Source organism: Fusarium venenatum (assembly GCF_020744135.1).
Source record: "Fusarium venenatum strain MPI-CAGE-CH-0201 chromosome Unknown EDB82scaffold_4, whole genome shotgun sequence".
Classification (NCBI taxonomy): Eukaryota; Fungi; Ascomycota; class Sordariomycetes; order Hypocreales; family Nectriaceae; genus Fusarium; species Fusarium venenatum.
The window spans coordinates 542095-561964 of NW_027072132.1; the positions used below are offsets into that span (position 1 = coordinate 542095).

At 45.1% G+C, this 19870-nt stretch overlaps 9 protein-coding genes across 9 annotated transcripts; 4 read left to right on the plus strand and 5 right to left on the minus strand.

Annotated features, from left to right (window-relative positions):
- Positions 1 to 402: 402 nt before the first annotated feature.
- Positions 403 to 1510, minus strand: EDB82DRAFT_560851 (uncharacterized protein; the record flags this gene model as incomplete). Its single annotated transcript, XM_065609743.1, has 5 exons — positions 1086 to 1510; positions 842 to 981; positions 626 to 784; positions 461 to 491; positions 403 to 409 (listed from the first exon to the last, which is right to left on the minus strand). The coding sequence occupies exons 1-5, from the start codon at positions 1169 to 1171 to the stop codon at positions 403 to 405; spliced, it is 423 nt and encodes a 140-aa protein (XP_065463124.1). The 5' UTR covers positions 1172 to 1510.
- A 743-nt stretch (positions 1511 to 2253) lies between these two features.
- EDB82DRAFT_547846 (uncharacterized protein) lies at positions 2254 to 4488 on the minus strand (the record flags this gene model as incomplete). Its single annotated transcript, XM_065609511.1, has 8 exons — positions 2254 to 2393; positions 2424 to 2577; positions 2614 to 2722; positions 2756 to 2942; positions 2976 to 3494; positions 3528 to 3554; positions 3591 to 4337; positions 4446 to 4488. The coding sequence occupies 8 exons, from the start codon at positions 4486 to 4488 to the stop codon at positions 2254 to 2256; spliced, it is 1926 nt and encodes a 641-aa protein (XP_065463125.1).
- Positions 4489 to 4947: 459 nt separating this feature from the next.
- EDB82DRAFT_511262 (GLEYA domain-containing protein) lies at positions 4948 to 6185 on the plus strand. Its single transcript, XM_025736877.2, has one exon. The coding sequence runs from the start codon at positions 5041 to 5043 to the stop codon at positions 5992 to 5994; it is 954 nt and encodes a 317-aa protein (XP_025591793.1). The 5' UTR covers positions 4948 to 5040; the 3' UTR covers positions 5995 to 6185.
- Positions 6186 to 6829: 644 nt separating this feature from the next.
- Positions 6830 to 8197, plus strand: EDB82DRAFT_434908 (heterokaryon incompatibility protein-domain-containing protein; the record flags this gene model as incomplete). The annotated part of the gene is made up of 2 exons (XM_065607745.1): positions 6830 to 7454; positions 7524 to 8197. The coding sequence occupies 2 exons, from the start codon at positions 6830 to 6832 to the stop codon at positions 8195 to 8197; spliced, it is 1299 nt and encodes a 432-aa protein (XP_065463126.1).
- Positions 8198 to 8562: 365 nt separating this feature from the next.
- EDB82DRAFT_511263 (uncharacterized protein) lies at positions 8563 to 8819 on the minus strand. The gene has a single exon (XM_065608887.1). The coding sequence runs from the start codon at positions 8813 to 8815 to the stop codon at positions 8579 to 8581; it is 237 nt and encodes a 78-aa protein (XP_065463127.1). The 5' UTR covers positions 8816 to 8819; the 3' UTR covers positions 8563 to 8578.
- Positions 8820 to 9629: 810 nt separating this feature from the next.
- Positions 9630 to 12761, minus strand: EDB82DRAFT_560871 (uncharacterized protein; the record flags this gene model as incomplete). The annotated part of the gene is made up of 8 exons (XM_065609744.1): positions 9630 to 9864; positions 9921 to 10100; positions 10151 to 10639; positions 10730 to 11050; positions 11101 to 11650; positions 11699 to 12190; positions 12236 to 12431; positions 12483 to 12761. The coding sequence occupies 8 exons, from the start codon at positions 12759 to 12761 to the stop codon at positions 9630 to 9632; spliced, it is 2742 nt and encodes a 913-aa protein (XP_065463128.1).
- A 507-nt stretch (positions 12762 to 13268) lies between these two features.
- EDB82DRAFT_560873 (uncharacterized protein) lies at positions 13269 to 14813 on the plus strand (the record flags this gene model as incomplete). The annotated part of the gene is made up of 3 exons (XM_065609745.1): positions 13269 to 13329; positions 13501 to 14182; positions 14254 to 14813. 3 exons carry the CDS (start codon positions 13269 to 13271, stop codon positions 14723 to 14725), a joined length of 1215 nt encoding a protein of 404 aa, XP_065463129.1. The 3' UTR covers positions 14726 to 14813.
- Positions 14814 to 15915: 1102 nt separating this feature from the next.
- Positions 15916 to 17064, plus strand: EDB82DRAFT_479329 (uncharacterized protein; the record flags this gene model as incomplete). Its single annotated transcript, XM_065608124.1, has 5 exons — positions 15916 to 15931; positions 16028 to 16440; positions 16498 to 16573; positions 16646 to 16736; positions 16788 to 17064. 5 exons carry the CDS (start codon positions 15916 to 15918, stop codon positions 17062 to 17064), a joined length of 873 nt encoding a protein of 290 aa, XP_065463130.1.
- A 289-nt stretch (positions 17065 to 17353) lies between these two features.
- Positions 17354 to 19763, minus strand: EDB82DRAFT_547849 (amidase-like protein; the record flags this gene model as incomplete). Its single annotated transcript, XM_065609512.1, has 10 exons — positions 17354 to 17466; positions 17526 to 17608; positions 17663 to 17818; positions 17913 to 18028; positions 18086 to 18283; positions 18334 to 18394; positions 18474 to 18573; positions 18634 to 19058; positions 19123 to 19493; positions 19545 to 19763. 10 exons carry the CDS (start codon positions 19761 to 19763, stop codon positions 17354 to 17356), a joined length of 1842 nt encoding a protein of 613 aa, XP_065463131.1.
- Positions 19764 to 19870: the final 107 nt, after the last annotated feature.

A 19870-nucleotide genomic window follows, 5' to 3' on the forward strand; every position in this document is an offset into this window, starting at 1 on the left:
ACTGACTCAATGAGGGGATGAATTGCGCGATAGTCGTAGAACTGGGTCGCTGAGATCGGACTTGGCACAGCTTCCTAAATGGTCCATGCCCGATGCACCCCAGAAAGGAAGGTTGCAATTTAACAAGGATTGATAGAGGAACTATTGCTGAAAGGCCACGGAGAACTAAAATGGCATCAAGAATCACATTGATTATCACAACTCTAGTCTCTAAATAGTTATACTATCCTGATGGGCAGGCGGCTATTCGTTTATCTATCAATTAAATGGTTGAAAGATAATTGTGACTGGTGGGGTATTTGAGATAATACCCTAGCAGAGCTAACGGGACATATAATAAATAAGCTTAGTAGTTTAAGTGCTCCTAGTGATAAGCCTTTAGCTATCTTTATTTGCATTTAACTAAATACTAATGATAAGGTTAATAGATAACTATACATGATCAGAGGCTAGTACATACCAGGGTATTTTACTACATTTTACTGAACACTCTACAATAATCGTAGCATCAACATTTCTCAGAACATATAAGTGTCGAACATCATTGTAGGTAATATGAATATATATGCAAATTAAATTTGATAGATAGTAATAAACACCTTTGAATTGCACGACCAAATCGAACCTCGTCCCTCAAAAATAGCCTTGCTTTCTATATTCGGTCTAACCAAAAAGGGTAAATACTCCTTGAAGTTGCCATAGCTCGTGGATTTGACAACAAGTGGGATGCTTCCTTCGGCTGTTATAGAGCTAACAATATATTTGGTAAGATCGTCCTTCATTCCTGAACAGATGTTTATCAGAGGGATCTATTTGGCCTTCCAGAAAAGGAACTCCTTACCGTTTAGCTGGGCGAAAGCAATATTGCCCGCGATTTCCTTGGACACCACTAGTTTGACGTCTTCCCCGCTGCGTTGAACTAATCCGTGCTTTAGTCGTAAGTTGAGACCGGGATTGACCTTTCGCCTATTGGGCGACGGCCTATAAGGTCAGAGTATCCAAGAACTATTCTTCGGAACACACATCGCTCTAAGCACATGCCATGTTAGGAAGGTAGACTAATAAAACTTGGATCTACAACTTACCCCAAATCTATTGGGACACTTGTATGGGATCCATTCGTCAAAGTTCCCATCGCTCTTAATACACCCCCATTCGCAATCGCAGCCATCAGGTTTACATAATGTGCCACTGATCAGATAGGAACTGACATGGTAGCACCCAGCAGCTTGAGCATCTTTCTGCGCATCGAGTCGAGTGTGGCACGTACTAACTTCATGGCGGATCTTGGTATTACGGGAATATACTAAACCTGCAAAGCAAATAATGAGAATGTATTTTGAAATCATTGTTGAGAGAACTGATTATAGAGATATCGATAGAAGATGAAAAGAATTCCCAATCAAGGTAGAGTAACATTATATTAGTATGAAGACGGGAGATTACTATGCGTCAAGCCAGCAAAACCTGAATTCCAAGGGACGAATCTTGAGAAATGGCTCGATGTTCATTGGGCTTGTGCTAATAACAGTTGTGCGCCACAAGGGTTATCTAGTCCATGAGGAATGTTGGTATCTGAAATCTGTCATAATGACATAAACTTTGAAGCTGACTGGGTGGCGAGGGAGGTCTGAAACATCATCAGGGTAAAATTAATGAATAAGAAACACCTCTACAATATTGAGGTCAAAAATGCTCCCTCGAGGAGAAATATATCTCTGGCATTATTGAGCCTGTTGAAATCAACTGTTTCGATCTTATACATCTTTTCGGACAATGATCTGTTTGCAGATAACAGTATCTCATCTCTGCTAGTGTCTCTACCACTCCCTTGGCTAGTATCAGGTCGTCGGCATTTTGTCATCATTTTTAAGATGATGTGAGACATCAAGCAATCAGGCAGCCACTTGTGATGAACGAGACGATGTTCCTTGAGTAGCACCATTACCCTACTTGGCAATTTCAATAGTGAAGATACACAATGTAAAGACGTAGGGATCTCTAGGCTACCGCAGGACTTGCAGGCCACGGGATGCTAGTGGCGACAAGGTGTGATCTAATCGCTGCTGGTATAATCCTGGGTGGCGAAGATGTTATTGGTTAAGGGAGAACTAAGACAGTGAGGAGATTGAACATTGCCCAGAACTTAGAAGAGCTTCTTCAAGGTATCCCCGTTGAATGAATGAATTTGGATTTTTTTTCAAAATGGTACCATTATGCAGCTTGGTAGTTTTCTTTTAGATCACAACCATACTATAGCATAGTTACCAATTCCCATTTTCGCCTAGGGAGTTGTTTCCACAAGGTCAGAAATATTACAGTACTAGCGCAAGATGCCCGTATCCGTACCCCATCTTGTTTCAACACTGGCCAACAATACAATCTATACTGTCCTCTGAACTTTCGTGGCTTGGTCATCTGACCACTAAAAACAGCCACGAGATCAATCTCCTCCAAATCCTTTGACTCGCCGTCTTGATCTTTTTCAACAATTCGGTAATAGGTATTTCCAATTTGTATCGAGAATGGATATTGGAAACTTCTCATCTTGAGATCGGTCGGAATATCAAGCATGGACTCTGCTTTGAATCCCAGGGACGGATTGTACCTTACTGTTGCAACCTCTGTGTAAAAGACCAAAGCACTGTGTCTAGTTGAAGGTGTCAAGTGGAGCGCTTGAGGGAGTTGTGCTTCTGTCACCTCCGTCGATAAATCTAATTCACTCATCAAGAGGTCTCATAGCGACGATGGCCACGTGAATTCATCACAGACTTCCATTAGCTCAGTCGCTGAGTTGAATACATAAAACCTTGGACTATGAGGCTCTGGTTCGTCTCCAAAGAAGGTCTCAAGTTGCCCACCATCAGTCCAGCTCATCCACGACCAGCTAGGAAACGGGACTTGGACTATACTTCCTTCCCTTTGTCTAATAGGATGTGTACCTGTACGAAGCCGGCGATCGTTGTGAGGATCACGTTCCCACATCAGGAAAGACCCAAACGAGCCGTGAGGTAAACCCCATGAGAACGTATGTCCACCCCACTTGTTGTCGAGGTAGTTCTGGGTACCAAGATATGCACGTCCAATATCGGCCTCGTATGTAAGTCTCCGAGTTGAGAATGTGGTAGCGATTGCCAGATATTCTTGCGAGCGAAATGTGGAGTCCAGTCGTTTTTTGGGTACATGAGGAGATTCGTTGTTGCGAAAATACTCCGTGGTATCTTCGCTCAATAATCCTTCCCGACAACTCCAGTAAACTTGCTCTGCGGTGAAAAATAGTGATCTTCGCGAAACAAGAGATTCTTGAAAGGTCCAAGCTCGTTGAGCCCATGGGGTGTTTGATATCCACCGGGGTTCCTGAAATGATCCCTGGAACCGAAATTGGCCAGTATCGACTGAATCAATCAACTTAACACCTCTTATCTCTAAAGGATGTTGCTCAAGAGATCTAGTTCCAGGTCGGACGCCGGGAATACCACTGTGGGCGTCTAAACCTGACGCAGCCACGATAGTCAGGATGCTCTCACGGTAGATTGAATCCATCTTGTCAATAACTTGAATCATATCCGACTCGTCGTCCTAGATAATACATAGACTATCGATCCATAGATGTCCAATCTGCAACTTGGCGCAAACAGAAATAGCGTCTCTTATTGTTGACGGTAATGTCAGCTTTTCGAGATGTCCTGGGACTTGGAGATCCTTGATATTTGCTTTGACGAGTCGTATGAATGGCTTAATGCCCCCCCATACATAACTGAGAGTTGCGAAAGGGGGTCTTTTGGAGATATTAACTTGCACAATGCACATCTTTTCAACATCGATCAATCGAAATTGTGGGATGTCAACGGGAGCTTCAGAGTGCTGACAAATAGTATGCTGTTGGTCGCAAGTTCGCATCCATTCCCGTACCATGGGAAAGTCGACTAGAAGCGGCCTTGGCCTTCCCAACGCTGAGTCTAGCTTGGCCACTTCTTTGTCTGGACGATCTTCCAAAGGGGACTGGTTTCCGGGTTGGTCAACACGCCAGGTTCCGGGATGTTGAAACGTGACACTATCACTGCCGAAACCGTCGGAAGAGAACTCAACTGGGACACGACCTCCAGCACCAGATCTTTGAAGTATAATCTCCATGGGCTTTGTTCCGACAACTACGTGTATAGCCACAATCTTCCTTGTCGTAACGCCCTCGAAACCAAAGGACCAATTACGCACTTCCTTCGCTTCATGAGAGATGTATAGCCTGGTATCTTCCAGATTTGTCGAATCTTTGGAAGTAGTAGCGCCGTCGCCATTCGTAAAAGCGAAGTTACATCGTAGTCGATAAGCAATCAAGTCTGCTAGCTTTGAACAAAACTCGCATCCAGCTGCCTGTTTGTTGAATTCACTGAGCTGAAATGATGTTCGCTGCTTTTCTTCGAGGCGCCGAGGCCAGCAATCAGTACCAGCCAACTCAAAGTAAAAGGAATCGCACCAATGCGAAGTCATTTTTTTATAAAGATACACTGATGCAAAGTAGAAAACGAGACCATGTGAGCCATTTAACTCTTTTCAGCCTAAAGCGGCTATCTGTGGCAGAACTCATGACGAGTGCTTGTAGTTCAATGAATTACGAAATTTTAGATACCAGATACATTAAAACTTTTCTGATACTTGGGGTCATGGTCAGACGTTGCAGATCAAATTAATGTGTATTTTTCAACTTTCTACCACTTATTTATCTTGCACGTTTAAATGATGGAAATTAAAGTTGTCATTTCAGCCGCTCGAGTTTAGGGTAACTGCTTTGCGATCACCACACTAGCTTCCAAACTATCGATTTCTGGATAGGGGCTCACCAATCGCAGAAGACAAAAGAAATGAACGCACAGACTAATTCAGGAATATCACCGAGCTAGAACAAAAAAACAATTGCAATAGAATAGATATTTATTCAACATTGTTCCCACGCTGCCGGAGTTTCTTCCTCATCCCACTCGTTGTCATTCTTTAGAGGTTTCCAGTCGCTCATTACTTGCTCCTCTCCACATCAACGTCGAGATGAAGTCTAACGCTGTTATTGCCGTTCTTTTCTCACTCAGTGGTTCTGGGGTTTTTGCTGGCCCTTGCAAACCTGTAACTTCACAGGCCACTCAGGTTACGTCTGCAACCACGGAGGAGTCCACTTTCATTGACTTGACTACCACTATCACGGCATCTGAGACCACCGCCGAATCCCTCATTCCCTCTACCACCGATGTGGGCTCGGAGACCACCGTGGATTCTACTGTCGAGTTAACCACGACCACTGCGATTGCCGAAACCACGTCCAAGGATACAGATGCAACCACTACAACCTCTGAGCCGTCAACGACTACAACAAGCCCCCTTCAATGCCCTACTCCAGACACTTGCAACAATCTAGGCTTCGACTGGGCCTACTTTAGCAACCCTGCTCAGAACACCGATACCACATACTCCAACTTTGTTCCTCAGTCCTTCAAGCAAGACAATCCTATTTCGGTCGGCACCACCAGTAGGATCGGTGGACTATACCAAAGTGGGAATGGCGCCGCAGGGCCTATCTACGGTACAAGCAACAGCTTTCCCTTGGACTACTTCGCTTTGAACCACCATGGCTACCTCTATTCCTGCGAGGCTGGCACTTACAAGTTTGACATCCCGTATGCTAACGACGCTGTGTATCTCTGGCTTGGTGCAAAGGCGTATGCTGGATGGACATCGAGCAATGCTGATGCCAAGGCTCTCTACAACCAGCCTGACCATATTCCTGGTAGTGCTTCTTTCGAAGTTACTTTGCCCGCCAGTGTATACATTCCTATTCGGTTGGTGTATGGACAAGCACAATATGGTGGTGGTTTCACGTTCAAGGTCACTGCCCCTAGTGGACAGGTCCTTGTTGATGATGATGTTGATGCTAGTCCATATGTTGTACGATATTCCTGCGATGGAGTCTCTGCACCTCAGTACCCACCGTTTGGTCAGGAGATTTGAGGTACCAAAGGGCTGACTACAGGAAGGAAGATGGAGCACACTATATTCAGTTCATATCTTTTACTAATATCGATTCTAAATACAGATACCTAATCACCTGGTCTTGCAATCAGGCCATAGGGTTCTGGTTCATACATGTATATAAACGTGAACTCTCGCCCGGCAGATACTTCTTAATCTTGCATTGTGGGATCCACTCACCCAAATAACCTCAATGATATCTTTACAAGCTTCTAACTGCATCACCACCTTCTTTCATAAGCCAGCCACTTGATATACGTAGAACTATGCATTGTCGCTCACATCAATCACCAGTTTTTAATGACGGAAGCAGGTGCCACGTTTTGTCACAGTGCCGCAGCGGAGTGCTACACTGGCCTTGGTGACTGTATGATATGATGTCCTGGAGTATCCGGGCGAGCCCTCGCTGCAGCAATGACGAATTCGAATGCCGTGAATAAAGGCTGTCGGTACACCATTGGGCCACAACCTGCTTGCCAGGGTAATAGCTTACATCATTCACCTACCCGAAGAAGAAGACAGACCATGGATAGCGACTGTCGGCTGAGCAATTGGCGCCTAAAGCGCATGAAGGTGGAGATCTTACATTTTTCATTAGACACTTGCATCAACCGCTAAAGCTGATCTACACTTTTGCCAAGTCTACTGTCTAGCCACCATACTGAGCATTGCCTGTGGGTGTTTTCCTTGGTGCCTAAATGCCCAACCGAGACATCTGTCTTTCCTTCACATATATGCCGTCCCTTCAAACTACCACCTGTCCTCTCACGTTGCATTCATATTACAATATTGGCTGATCTGACGTGTTTATGTTATGATCCCGACCCCACGAATAGTTCAAGATGGAAGAGGATGCGACTTTGACACAAATAAACAGCATCTTCCGCCTCGGCCTTCTCCCCCTCCTACGTATTTTACGCTTTCCACTCCCAATGACAACCCATCTATTGCGCAATCAATTCAAGACTGGCTGTCAAACTGCGACCGTCATCACAGCGATGCCTGTACTAGATCATCTTCGGCATCTAGCATGGAACCGAAAACATCTTGGCTCATTGATGTCAGAGATCGCTGTATAGTACGAGGTAATGCTTCAAGCGACTATCTGGCTCTTAGCTATACCTGGCAGAACAAGACAAATCAGATCGAAAAGGACGCCGAATTACAGCTATGCAGCAATAACACCGACATATTCACGACCGTTAATGCACTGGAGCAGTATAAATCGAAACTGTCGAAAGTTATACAGGACGCTATAGAGTTAACCAGTGCCATTGGAAAAAGGTACCTCTGGGTGGATAGACTCCGCATCGTTCAAGACAATCCAGAAAAAGCAGCGGAGTTTTCATCAATGGATCGTATTTATTCTGGTGCCTGTATGACGATTGTTGCTGCAGCCGTGTATGGGATGTTTTCTACTCCCAATGCGACTATCCACAGTCCAGAAATAAGGCATTTAACATCTATTCGCTGCTCAAACTCAGATTTGAAAAATCCCACTAAGCTAGCCAAGGCCGCCAGAGCTGATCGCATTCAGTCTTACTACGAGACACTGTGTCGGTCTCGGGGGGCACAAAGAGCTTGGACCTACCAAGAGCACATTCTCAGCAAACGGGTCGTCTTCTTTCTGGGCTCGCAGATATTCTGGCAGTGCGAATGCGTAGTCTGGGATTCAAGCCAACTTCGACCGCAACAGGACGACAAGCCTTCATCTGAGACTTTATCGGAAGTAGCACCTATGAGGCAGCTCTCTGTACCAACATGGCCTGACTTCAGTATTTATGCTGACCTGGTTTGCCCCTATAACGGACGGGAGTTATCGCATAAAGAAGACGGTCTCTCTGCATTCCTAGGAGTCTTAAACTATCTAGCTCCTGCATTTCCACAAGGCTTTTTATTCGGGTTACCCAGGCTTTATGTAGACCATGCACTACTCTGGCAACCATTGAAAGGGACCTATCGTTTTGCATGGAGCCCAGAAAGCGGCGGTCACAGGCCAAGCAGCCCCTCAACCCGAAGGCCGACTCTGCCTTCTTGGGCCTGGTGTGGATGGCTATGTTTTATTGACCCCGAGAGCTTTCGATCAGCTCTGAACATTGGTCGAGATGGCCACGATAAGACGAGTATTGAGAGCTCCTGGAAACTACGAAACGTCGTCACTTGGGAACATATGGTATCATAAGAAGAATCTGCGAACGGCATATTATCCACATCGAATCACATTTCAACTTTGGTAACTCGCGCGTTCTTCCTTCCTGTGGCAATTTTGGGGTTTCAATATGCGTCCACTATGAGAAGGTCTGCATTTTACTGGGCGTTCGCAAACCCGGTACTGGTTCATAACCCCCTAACTAGTCTGTCCAAGGTGGTTGTTGTTCGAGATACAGCGGGAAAGTTTTCAGGCATGATTAGTATCACAGGGGACGCGACGTGTAGACCAGGAGTGCCCATTGAGCTTATTGCAATCTCACAAGGAAGTGTAAAGGGCAAATGTTTACGGAGCTGCTACGAGGAAAAGGTTTTACGAAGGAGTAGGTACGCAGATCCAAGGGGATTCCACGCCTTATATGATCGCGTTGGGCGATGGGTTGGTATTGAAGATAAGATATCCCGGGAAGACGGCCATAACTATCAAGTTATCGCTGAAGGATATTATGAGGAGAGTCTGGATCTGCCAGAGTATGCAGATGATCAAGAGTACCACTTCTACAATGTTCTCTGGGTTCAGCGCGGAGAAAATGATGTGGCATATCGGGCTGACTGCGGACGCGTGTTGGCGGACGCTTGGGAGAAAAGTCATCTGGAAAACATAAAAATAGCATTAGGGTAGTGGATAATTTGTCTACATGTCGTTTCATAATACAGAACGCGGATTGAGATTCTTTTCTATTGTTAAACAGCTGTGCATGAAGTCTAATAGTAAATTCTATACCTTATGATGTGCCTTGTGCAAAGCTACCCGGTCAGTTAAAATCGCCGTATTGAACTTCGCAGCCTCCTCGCTAGCCTATCTTCACTACTATGTCCTAGGCACCTAGAAAGCGCAAGGGACCTCGAAATTACAATACGGTAGAGGCGACAATAAGGGACGAAGTCATCACTCAACCAGACATCAGTTCCAGAACCGTTTGGAGAGTTGTCTACTACTATCTGAACCGACGCTACCAGAAATACTCAGGGAAAGAGTGGGAAGAGTGGGAATAGTCATTAGTCCTTGAATACGACGTCATATCTAAATGAGGCCCATGCATCTGATAATCAGTCATGTGGATTACTGACCAAAGATAACAACATTTGATGCTGAATATTGCTGTCTTCGCCCATGATAGTTGCACCAAATAATGCATAAGAAAGATATTGTTGTATACCGCTGCTCAAATAACCTCATCCATATCCTTCAACACCTCCAATCTCTTCTTTACCTTTTCCACAAGTCAGTAACACGTTACGCGCAGAACCAGGTATTCTCATTCATATCAATCAGCAGCATTTGATGCCCAACCTCTAGCGGAGACTACCAAATACCAAATACCAAATACCAAATACAAGCAATTCAACGGCAAACTGAAAACTATTAATTCTAGATACCAGACCACACATATGAATGAATAACTCTAAGCAAGAAACGAAGGAACCAATTTGTCAAAGGCCTCAACTGTCGCACGAGGGTCGTAGGCAAATGTCTTAATCGTGCTCCTCAATAGTTCTGCCTTCTCCCTTATTGTGACAGCTTCATCAGCTTTACCCATATCAGCGAGGATCTCCGACATTCTGAACATGGATCTTGCGACTCGAGGGTTAGGATCAAAGCTGCGCTTTAATATAAAAATAGCCCTTTTTATCGATACCCTACCCATCAATTAGACAAAGACATATCTTCCATGGTAGCTGTAGCTATCACTCACAGTGCCTTGTTTAGATCGCCCTCCCTGTGATAGAAGGTTGCCACTTTGTGGAGTCCCAGTCCGGTTTTGAATTCGTTGGGCGTTTCCTTCTGACAAATTTTGAGAGATTCCTTGGCAGCTCTCTTGGCCTCCTTGAACTTTCCTTGCGATTCTCTGACTTGTGACAAATAGTATAGCCCCCTGTATCATTCGTCAACATATGAAGTTAGAGGTCTATGGGGACTTCATACTGCCCATATTTTAGTGATGTCTTCCCCGTGGTCAATTCATGAATTACAAGACGTTTTTCGATGTACATCGAGGCAAGATCAAAGTTTTTCATCCTCCAGTAGCAAAGACCCAAATCCAAATAGGCCATCGCTGTTGGGGAGCCGTCGTGTTTCGACTTTGCCTGGCAGTCTTCATGGATTTCTATCGCCCGTAAATGCAATCTTAGGGATTCTTCCAGATCGCCCGCCTCCATGTAAACAATGCCGATAGAGTATAGAGTGTTGCCAAGGAGGGGGTCATCTGGCTGGAGCATTTGCTGTCGGATTGTCAATACCTTTTTGCAAAGTTCTAGCGCTTCATCAATCCGATTGCACTCAAATCGAACGCCAGCCAAGTTAAACAATACAGTGGCGAGCGTCAGCGAAGCTTGACCCTGATCCGGGCACACAGCTTGAGCGGTCAATATCAAAGGCTCCGCCTCTGTGAACAGGCAGCGTTCTACGAGATACCTGTCTGTTGTTAGCATTCCGAACACTTAGTCCTAGATAGGTTGGAACCAGGAACGCAAAGAATCTTGACAAAAGGTTTGGGAAGCCTACCAGGTGCAAGAACTCAACAGTTCAGCAAGCTGAACATTTTTTCGACTGTCTTTGAACAGTTCGTTGTATCGTTGACAAAGGAATTGGACATGCGGGACGTAGGCATTGCACTGAACCCAGTTTTCCCACATTGGCTTGCCAGCAATTTCACGGGGAAATTTCTGATACAGAAGAGACAGAGTGTGATCGAACATTGAGATCCTTTCTGCGTTCGTCATTCCCGTCAAAATGACTCGCTGTACGAATCTGTGGATAGCGATGTACTCATCGGTTTGAGTCACCAAACCGCCCTCGGAGAGGCTCGATATCGCTTCGTATAACCTATACAACGGATTAGATAGGTATACTATTCTTGAGAATATGGTACTTACTCGTATGCACTCGGTATTCTGGTCGCTACTTGACCTGTATTAGATTCCCACAGGAGAATGTCGGTGGGGATTCTGTCCGGATCTAGGAAACACAAGGATTGCAGTAGAAGTTTGTTACTTCCTTCCACCTTGCTAACTGAGAACGCGGTTGCAATACTGTGTGGATATTTCCTCTTGCCATACTTGGACCGATAAATCTCATAAGCATAGTCATGATAAATCTTTAGAAATTGCTCGATACTCAGACGTCGGCTGCTTATGTAACTGCCGATGTGGTTCAAGGCTAGCGGTACGCCTTCCCATTCTCTCATGACAGCATCCATCTGTTGATTGTGTTGCCTGATCTTGTGTTTGCCACTGATGCTGTAGAAGAGTTCTTTGCAGCATTCAGGACTCAGCGGAGGAATTTGAAGTGTCACCGCAGACCAACACTCAGCGGTGGTGTGACTTCTGGTGGTTATGATGATGTGGCCGCTGCCGCCAGACGGCCAAAAGTCGTTGATTTCAGATGGATCGTCAAGATTGTCGAAAACGACGAGCCATTTTACCCCTAAGCTGTGTTAGCATGTTGAAGATAGATGGGTAGTTGCGTTCATACAGGTGGTTCGTAACCAAGACAGCAATATCTGGACATTCCTGGGCTCATTCTCCACTGAACTTCCCGTCAGTTGCAGCATCATGGTGTATCCTGACAGTGCGTCGATGATTTTGGCCTGCTTGTCGGATGTAACCCAGAGACACGCGTCGTACTTGTTTCTATATCTTTTGCAATATTGTGCTACTAGCTCAGTCTTGCCTATACCCGGTAGGCCATGAATGCTCACTACAGAGAGACATCCGGTAGAAGATTCAAGTTTGTGGCGAAGTATGCGCAGGTCGTCTTCACGTCCAAGAAAATGCTCGTTGAGGCTGATTGGTATCTGGTCACCTGAAAGTCGAATAGGCCGTGATACTAATGGTGAGGTTGATGAGCCATAGGAGTTTACTCCTTTGACACGGTCGGCCCATGCCTTGACCCTTTGTATAGCCTTAATGTGCCCTTCTTCAAACTCGACAAACTTTGGTTGTTTCTTATCGGGTGCTTTCAATACTGTCAGTCGAAGCTCCAATGACGTAGAAACATAGAGTGGCATACCTTGTGGATACTTCTGAAGAATCAAAGCCAGCTGTAATAGACCTATTGCCAGTTCTGCAAATAGCCGACGAACGAAACAGTTGAGGAACTTTGATCGAAATCCCGTGATGGTCGATGATGGCAATGCAGTAGAGATAGTAAGGTCTTCGAGCATAAAAACTACCTTTTCATGCGTCGTCCTTCTCTCACATGCTTGCTACTAAGACATTAGCATGAAAATCAAAATGAACAGGGCTTCTCTTCTCACAGCCAAAATCTGAGCTGTACTCCCCCAAATCATAGGTTCATACTCCTGGTTTTTGTCCAGAATAGCATCGAGTGTTTCCCTGACTACGTAGAGGAAGCTATCCAAAGTTTCTATGATGCCATCGACCCTGATGCTAAATGTCGTTCTTCCATTAGGTTTGCTGTTAATGGAGTTCAGGTGATCATATACCGCTTCAGATGTATTGATTGACCATATTGAGCGAGCTGTGTCTGGTGTGTGCTTCAGCAGGCTGTCGAACTCTTTTCTTACGTTTTCCATATTATGAAAACCTAGTTTGAGTAGTTCTTTCAAAAACTCTGAACAACAGAGTAGGAGTGGTTGGTTGTAACTTGCTGAATTGCTTAATCTTGTTGACGCCCGAGTTCCGTAAGTTCGCCAATAGGCAAATATTCCTACCTAAACACCGGACAACTGATCAAGAACATTTTCAGCCCCAACTCAGCCGCCCTTTTCATTCAACCAAGGCTTATGGTGGGTAACCATTCGCTTTAGACTTGCCACGTCCTGGCGATTTGCACAGTGAACATACCGGTGTAAGTGGGGTGCCAGACCTTCTTTACACGGCGAGCCTTTCAGACATTGTAATTTGTATTCCTTGGGCTTAATCGTTGTATCTTTTGAATTTCACACTACGACTGTTGCCGGAGGTGTGATACTGTAGAATTAAACTATTTAAAACGGTAGATAGAACGCATCAAACAAGCCCCAGATGATCTCACCTGGTATCTACCTCATTGCGTCCTTGGGCCTAACAAAAGTCTCACGATGGCGACTGGTCCGAATATACAACTGGAAACTCTGAGGAGAAATCAGTCATGCCAATTCGGTAAGCTTCACATGTCTTTTCGCAATATCAGAACTTGTCGGCTTACTATGCATATCCGGGCACAAGACCCTTCTATTGAGGTCTGTGAGCTACACCTTCAGGACCTCAGTAACGTAATAGGAGGTGACGCTGTTCCATACTGCAAGCATCTCCTAGATACCAGGTTTCTAGCTTTCCGTATCCTTGCATCTCTCAAGGAGTCTCAGGCGCTTTGGGAAGATATTACGCCGAGGCCTCATCTTGTGTCGATGTCATGTTGGTATATGCAGGCTGCTATATCACTTTGCAGGTTCGCCTCAGAGTATGACGCATTGACACTGATGTCAGCTACCAGCTTTCTGCAGGAGAAGGGCCTCATCTTTGCTGAAGGGGGGCGTACGCTTCACCTGGCCCAATACTTTGTGTTTTCGATGATCGGCACACTGAGCTCCTTGTACAGTGTAGTAACACCTGACCAAAGTCACAGTTGCTGTTGGGAAAAGTTCACCATTGTTACAAAATGTCGGGTCACCGGCCATTCATTTTGGTGCTACTTGACATCCGATCTGCACCGTCCGAGGGCTCAGGGAGTCGAGTGGTCATTGTCACGGTTTCTTGCAGGCTTTGGCGAAATAATTCTGACAATAGACCGTGAAGGTCGGACAAGAGTGGACGAGTTCTTCCGTTTAGATCCCGGCCAGCTAAATTTACACATACTTCAGAAGACTCTTGGCTTTAAAGTAGTGTGGACTGACATCTTGGGGTCACATTTGGATGTCGATATCAGTACTTCTACACTCTTCCTTTTCAGGCAAGCTACATTGTGCATCCGAGAGGCGGCGGATAATGCTGATGACACCACATTGATACGGAGGTGAGTTCGGCTGCAACCTTCCCAAGCTTATTGCGGCCCGGTCACTAATCTCTATGTTTCTACTGGAACAGCTGCCTGGATGAAGAAATCATGGGCCGAGATGAATTGAGAGAGTTAATGAGGGAAATCTTGCTGTCACTTCACATTCTCTATGGGCAAACTGCACATTCAAGAGGGCATTTCAACGAAGATGAGGCATTTAAAAATGTGTCGCAAACGTGGCGAGATAGCATGCTTAAGAAGGTGTGTTGTGAGCCCTGGGCATTTGAGGGTTTCGACCAACAGCCTAAGCGGATTTACAATCTTCAATCCGACTTTCCGCTTCTGGGCTCAAAGTTGCGATTCTTAGCGCTGGAGATCCAGTCACAAGAACCAAAAAGCCTGCGACAACTTTGGAAGGATAAGCGCAATACCCTGCAGTGGTGGACGTTTTGGGCTGTGATTATGTTTGGAGGGGTCGCAACTCTTCTGTCATTGATCCAAACAATCTTGGCTGGGCTGCAATTGAGGGATGCTGTCTCAAAAGAACGGGAGCCGAGGTAGTCAGCCAACAAGCAGTCTATCCTGAATGCATAGACCGGTGAGCAGACATCCCAATAAGACCACGTTTAGGGTTTCATAATATAGAACCTTTTCAGTCACGGGATCGTTTCCGGCTATGACAAGTCCTACATAGGTGTATTGAATGATATCGGGCAGCTGCTGTCCAACATCAACTGAAACAAGTCTTGTTGGCATGATGCAGGCTCCAGCCTGATTGAGTACATCGGTACATCATACCCTGGCGCAAAATTGTAAGGTTAAAAAGCAGTCTTAGAAGACCCACAGTCTCTTTCATTCTCTTAAATTCCCTGCTCTCATGCGACAAGGATTATTATTACCAGTCACCTACCTAGAACTCTTCGCTAATCTCTAGCAACGTAAGTTGGTAATCATTTCGCTGGTGGTGTCGCACTAACAATATTTATTGAAACCTCTTGTACAAGATGGGTCAAGATGAGGTCAGAATGACAGATACGAAGGAGCCTTCTACCCGTGAAGGTTCTTCAACTAAGCAGCAACCCTGGCGGGAATTGTATTCTTGTCTTGAGGAGACACTTGCCAAGCATGGATCGTTCCACACGGAAACACCAGGAAAGATCCCCGACGAGTGGAACGATCTGGAGCGGGGTCGCCTACCTGCAAATCACACGGAGCTACTGTCTAAGTTGGTTGGGGAGAAATTCGACGAGAAGCCGTGGTACAAACAAGAAGAAGGGGGTAAACGTTGTGAGAATTGTGGCTGTTATCCCTGCGTTTGCACAGTTTTTGAAGGTGGTTAAAACTTCTATGACAAGTCCATCATCGGGTTCCTTGATATTATGCAATTGAACACTATGTACGTATCGGTTCTTTAATAGCTCGAAACATCCAAGTATCTTGTTCAATTGTACCATACTTTGTCAGTATTAATTGGGCTGGGCGGTGAGCAAGTCATCCCAATCCTAATTCAAGCGCATGCCGCCCAGAGGATGGCTTTTATCACAGTGCTTGGCAGCGAACCAATTGGAAAAACCGCGGAATACCTAACATGTAGCACGAGGTTATGAATTTAGCCGCATATTAGCAGTCTACAGTGGCGGTACCTGCTACCGTTGGGGTATAATAAGACGTTACTGCTACACACACTGTCTCAAATCACCGCCCTATATTGATTGCTCATTTTACTGCACCTTTGCTGCAAGACATCGAAGATGGTAATTGACCACAGTAAGTTGGACTGTTCAATCTATTGCATGCTATTTATGTCGATGGGTTTCTGCCAGACAATGTACTACCTTTATTCGTATCGCTGAAATAAAACAGGCCTTGCTTCGTTTTGCAACCCCACATCCACAACACATGAAGTTCCGGACAAAGTAAAAAAGGAGGCTGAAGCAAGTTGGCAGAAACGTCCAAAAACGACAAGGACTGTGAGATTTCTCTCAAGGCATCCAAAATATGAAACTGAGAAACCATTCATCCTAAGTATTCCCCTGCCAAAAGATCAGCCAAAGTCGAATGCGATCTATGAAAAGCATGACATCGAGATCGGCGATGCAAGGGGTGATGAGATCCACTTCTCCCTCGATCTACAAGGTTTTGCGTTTCTCGATATTTCGTCACATCAATCTGCAGTATCGAGTAAGAAGGCAATCGAAGGAGATTACTTACCTCAAATGGAAGAATTTCTAAAGGAATATTTGAAAGCCAAACGAGTGATTGCTTTCGATCATGTGGTAAATTGCTGCTGTTATCTTGGTTCTCAATTCCAATAGTCTAATGAGATAATACAGCTCCGTCAAGTCAAACCACTTGGCATGCCACACCTCAGGGAGGACAAGAGACCTCCAGCTAGGAATGCACATACTGGTACGTCCTTCATCGTCATATTGCCTCTTTTCTCCTTTCTTGTGTACCGGATTGTGACGTGTCATGTTTCAGATCAGACCCCGGAGTCTGCTATGAGTCGACTGCAACTGTACTTCAAAAATGAAACAAGTGGTATTGTCGAAGATAGAGTTCGCTTTCTCAAGTAAGTAACGTCCTAGTACTAGTATAAGATTTTACTTTAACTTTTGTCTAGCATTTGGCGTCCCTTGATTGAACCTCTTGAAGACACTCCTCTTGCTGTTCTTGATGCTCGAACACTATGTACTGAAGACTTGGTTGCTCAAGATATGGTCTATTCCCATTACTTGGGCGAGAACTACCAGGTCAGATTCAATCCAAACCAACGATGGTACTATTGGAGTCGGATGAAGAGAAACGAGTGTATCTTGATCAAAAACTATGACTCTCGAATGGATGGTATCGCACGAGGTACCGCACCTTCCTACTCACCACTATTCTTTCAGTCCTAATGTTGAGAAGTTTGTGCGCACGCAGCTTTCACCGACGCAAATACTCCCCCGAACTCGATTGCAAGAGAGAGTATCGAAGCCAGGTTTATTGTTCTTGGCTAGAACCAAATGAATGAGATAGATAGAATACATGAGTAAAAAAGAATGAAGAAAATGGAATAAATTGTTCAACGAACCTTGAAAGCTTTGCGCCTGGTCAAAACAGATTCTGGGAGACCGTTCTCGGTATTGTAACTGTGGATAAGGTTTATCAACTCAATATCATGATCTGGAATTCTTTAGTTTTTTATCAAGTGAAATTAAGTAGGGGAAGATTCCTACCCTTTGGTCCAATAACCGACACTGATACAGGAAAGAATTCCTCATTCCTAGTAACATGGGATTTGTATGGACATTGGCCAACTGTCATGGTTTTTAGCGGTTGTCACATCCTCGCGAATTTCGCCATTCTCATGTATTACCTGGAACAATAATGTTTGGGGTACCAGAAAGGGATGCGTGCAAATTTGAATCCCAACCAGCATAATCGCGATTTTTAGGGCTGCTGAAGAAGTGTTAGACTATTCCTTCCACCGAGATGTGAACATTATAAGCATACGGCAAATATTCATCTCTATAGTCAAGCGCATATCGCGGAGCTACGATGATGGTTTTCTGGTCATTGAGTATGTTCTTGAAGAACCAGGTGTTGTGCAAGACTATTTCATCTAACGCTTGTTGTATTTCTTCTGGAGACAGAGACTTGCCTAGGTCCCTTTTATCACATTAATAATGATCATTCTATAAACAAACGTCTATAGCAACAGCCACGGACCAAAGAGGGACAGGGAAATCGCCATGTAACTTACCAGAGTGCCTGAAGAACTTTGCAGACGTATGGATTCTCGTGGAATTTGTTCCTGTATTCGTCGCGGAAGCTAGCCAAGTCGATCCAAAACCCACGATATGTTAGAGTGATAAATGTCTATAGGACATGTTACTGAGTTAATATTCTTAACTCTCTAGTAGATAGTCAACAAACCTTTTTAAATGTTTCGAAGAAGCTTTCGGATGAGGCAGCTGGCTTGGTCGCATTCCAGATGTCTTCAATGGAAACATCGCAACTCTCAGCTTGAAGCCAGGATACCAATTTCGTCACCCATCCATCTACAACGGCTTGGGCATTCGAATTCGGTAAGTGATACTCTTTGGGGAACAAGATTCTTGTTGGGTTCAGGCGCTACAGGATACGTCAATCGCGTTTCTTCTCCACTCGGGCTCTGGTCGTACTTTGATGTCTGGATGGGAACCAAGCCAATGCCGACCGAAGTGTAACATTATTCCACTATCTCTGGCAAAAAAAACCTGGGGTGTGGAATTTACTGAAGGACTGTTAGATGAGGACTTTCTTGATGTAGTTGAAAGCTCACCCGCATGGGAGGACCATGTCCGTCGCCTCTCTGCCATCATGGGAGGGTCGAAAGCCATATATACCGTGAGCCACCGCTGGATCGCGAATACTTCCACCAGCTAGCTTAGAAGTTAGGAGTGAAAGGAAAGTTAGATAGACCACCAATAAGGCACACTCACAATCAGTACCCAGCGTCACATCTAACCATGGATAGGCTGCTAGACTGGCGGCAGAGCCAGTGCTACTTCCGGTTGATGCAAAATAGCCATCACCACGAGCATTAAATGCATAAAAATAGTCGCACCAATCTCCAATAACCTCTTGGCTGCCACCAAACTCGACAGTCTTTGTTTTCCCAACGATTATCCCACCAAGGTCGACGACTTTCTTGACTCTTTCAGTCGAGTATTCTTGAGCTGGATGAAGTCTGCGATATGCTCTGTTCCCACAGCCGGTGTGGGCACCCTTCAAGTGGAATAGGTCTTTTACTCCTATCCGCAAGCCAGCGAGTGGCTGCTTGTTGGAAGACTGAAATTTCATACGAGATGGAACAGCGATACAAAGTGATGATAAACCAAAGGCTGAAGCATTCATGTTCTCGTAGCTATTCGACTATAAGTATTACGCAGTAAGAGGATTTTATACGATACCCATTTAAAATGACTTACGTTTCACAATCCGTCTGAGAAGGAGTGGTGCTGAGAACAAAAGCATCGTGGTCGTCAGAATACAGCCTCCAAGCTGAGTAAATACCACGACTGGAGAAGAAATAAGGCCCGGGAGATATGTCCTGGGAACGAGACTGGAGAAATACGCTTGTACAGCCCCACTCGCTAAGAATACCCTGCACAGACTCGCTGATTGACCTGTTATCAGTCAAGATGAGTATAGTTTTTAAGAATTCGTCACAGAACACGTCATCTTCCTTTGAGTATTTTAGGCGGGCGTCTCTCAGGTCGGATTCCATGGAATGGGTCTTGCCGAGAACAAAACATGTTAAAGGTGCGAAATTGGCTGAGTCAGTGAGTTTTAAGTCATACTATTATTTAGGTTAGTTGATTTGATCTTAAAAATAGAATTAGATTTTCACATCAACTTGGCTCCGGATCGCAAATGCCCTTTCTCCAATCAATACGACTGTGGTTGTGTGCAGTTGCAGTGAATTGGGACTTTCGCCTAATTTTTGGTATTTTCGAGTGCCAGGCCGGCATGTTGATATCAGACAAGAGAAGAGATGTCTGCTCAACGATACAGAGCGAGGCTTTTGGACGACAGGAGGCGCCGCTATTTGAATCCTTCGAAGGACCATGTTGGAGGGGTCAAAGACGAGCATAACCCTTGACGAAAATTAGAGAAGGGTCACTAGAACTTATGTAGCTGTAAGCACAGCCTACCCGCTGTACGAATGCGCACAGG

Bases quoted from the DNA above. Each gene is read 5' to 3' on its own strand.
- EDB82DRAFT_511262 (XM_025736877.2), top strand. From the start codon at position 5,041: ATGAAGTCTAACGCTGTTATTGCCGTTCTTTTCTCACTCAGTGGTTCT.
- EDB82DRAFT_511263 (XM_065608887.1), bottom strand. From the start codon at position 8,815: ATGACTTTTCTCCCAAGCGTCCGCCAACACGCGTCCGCAGTCAGCCCG.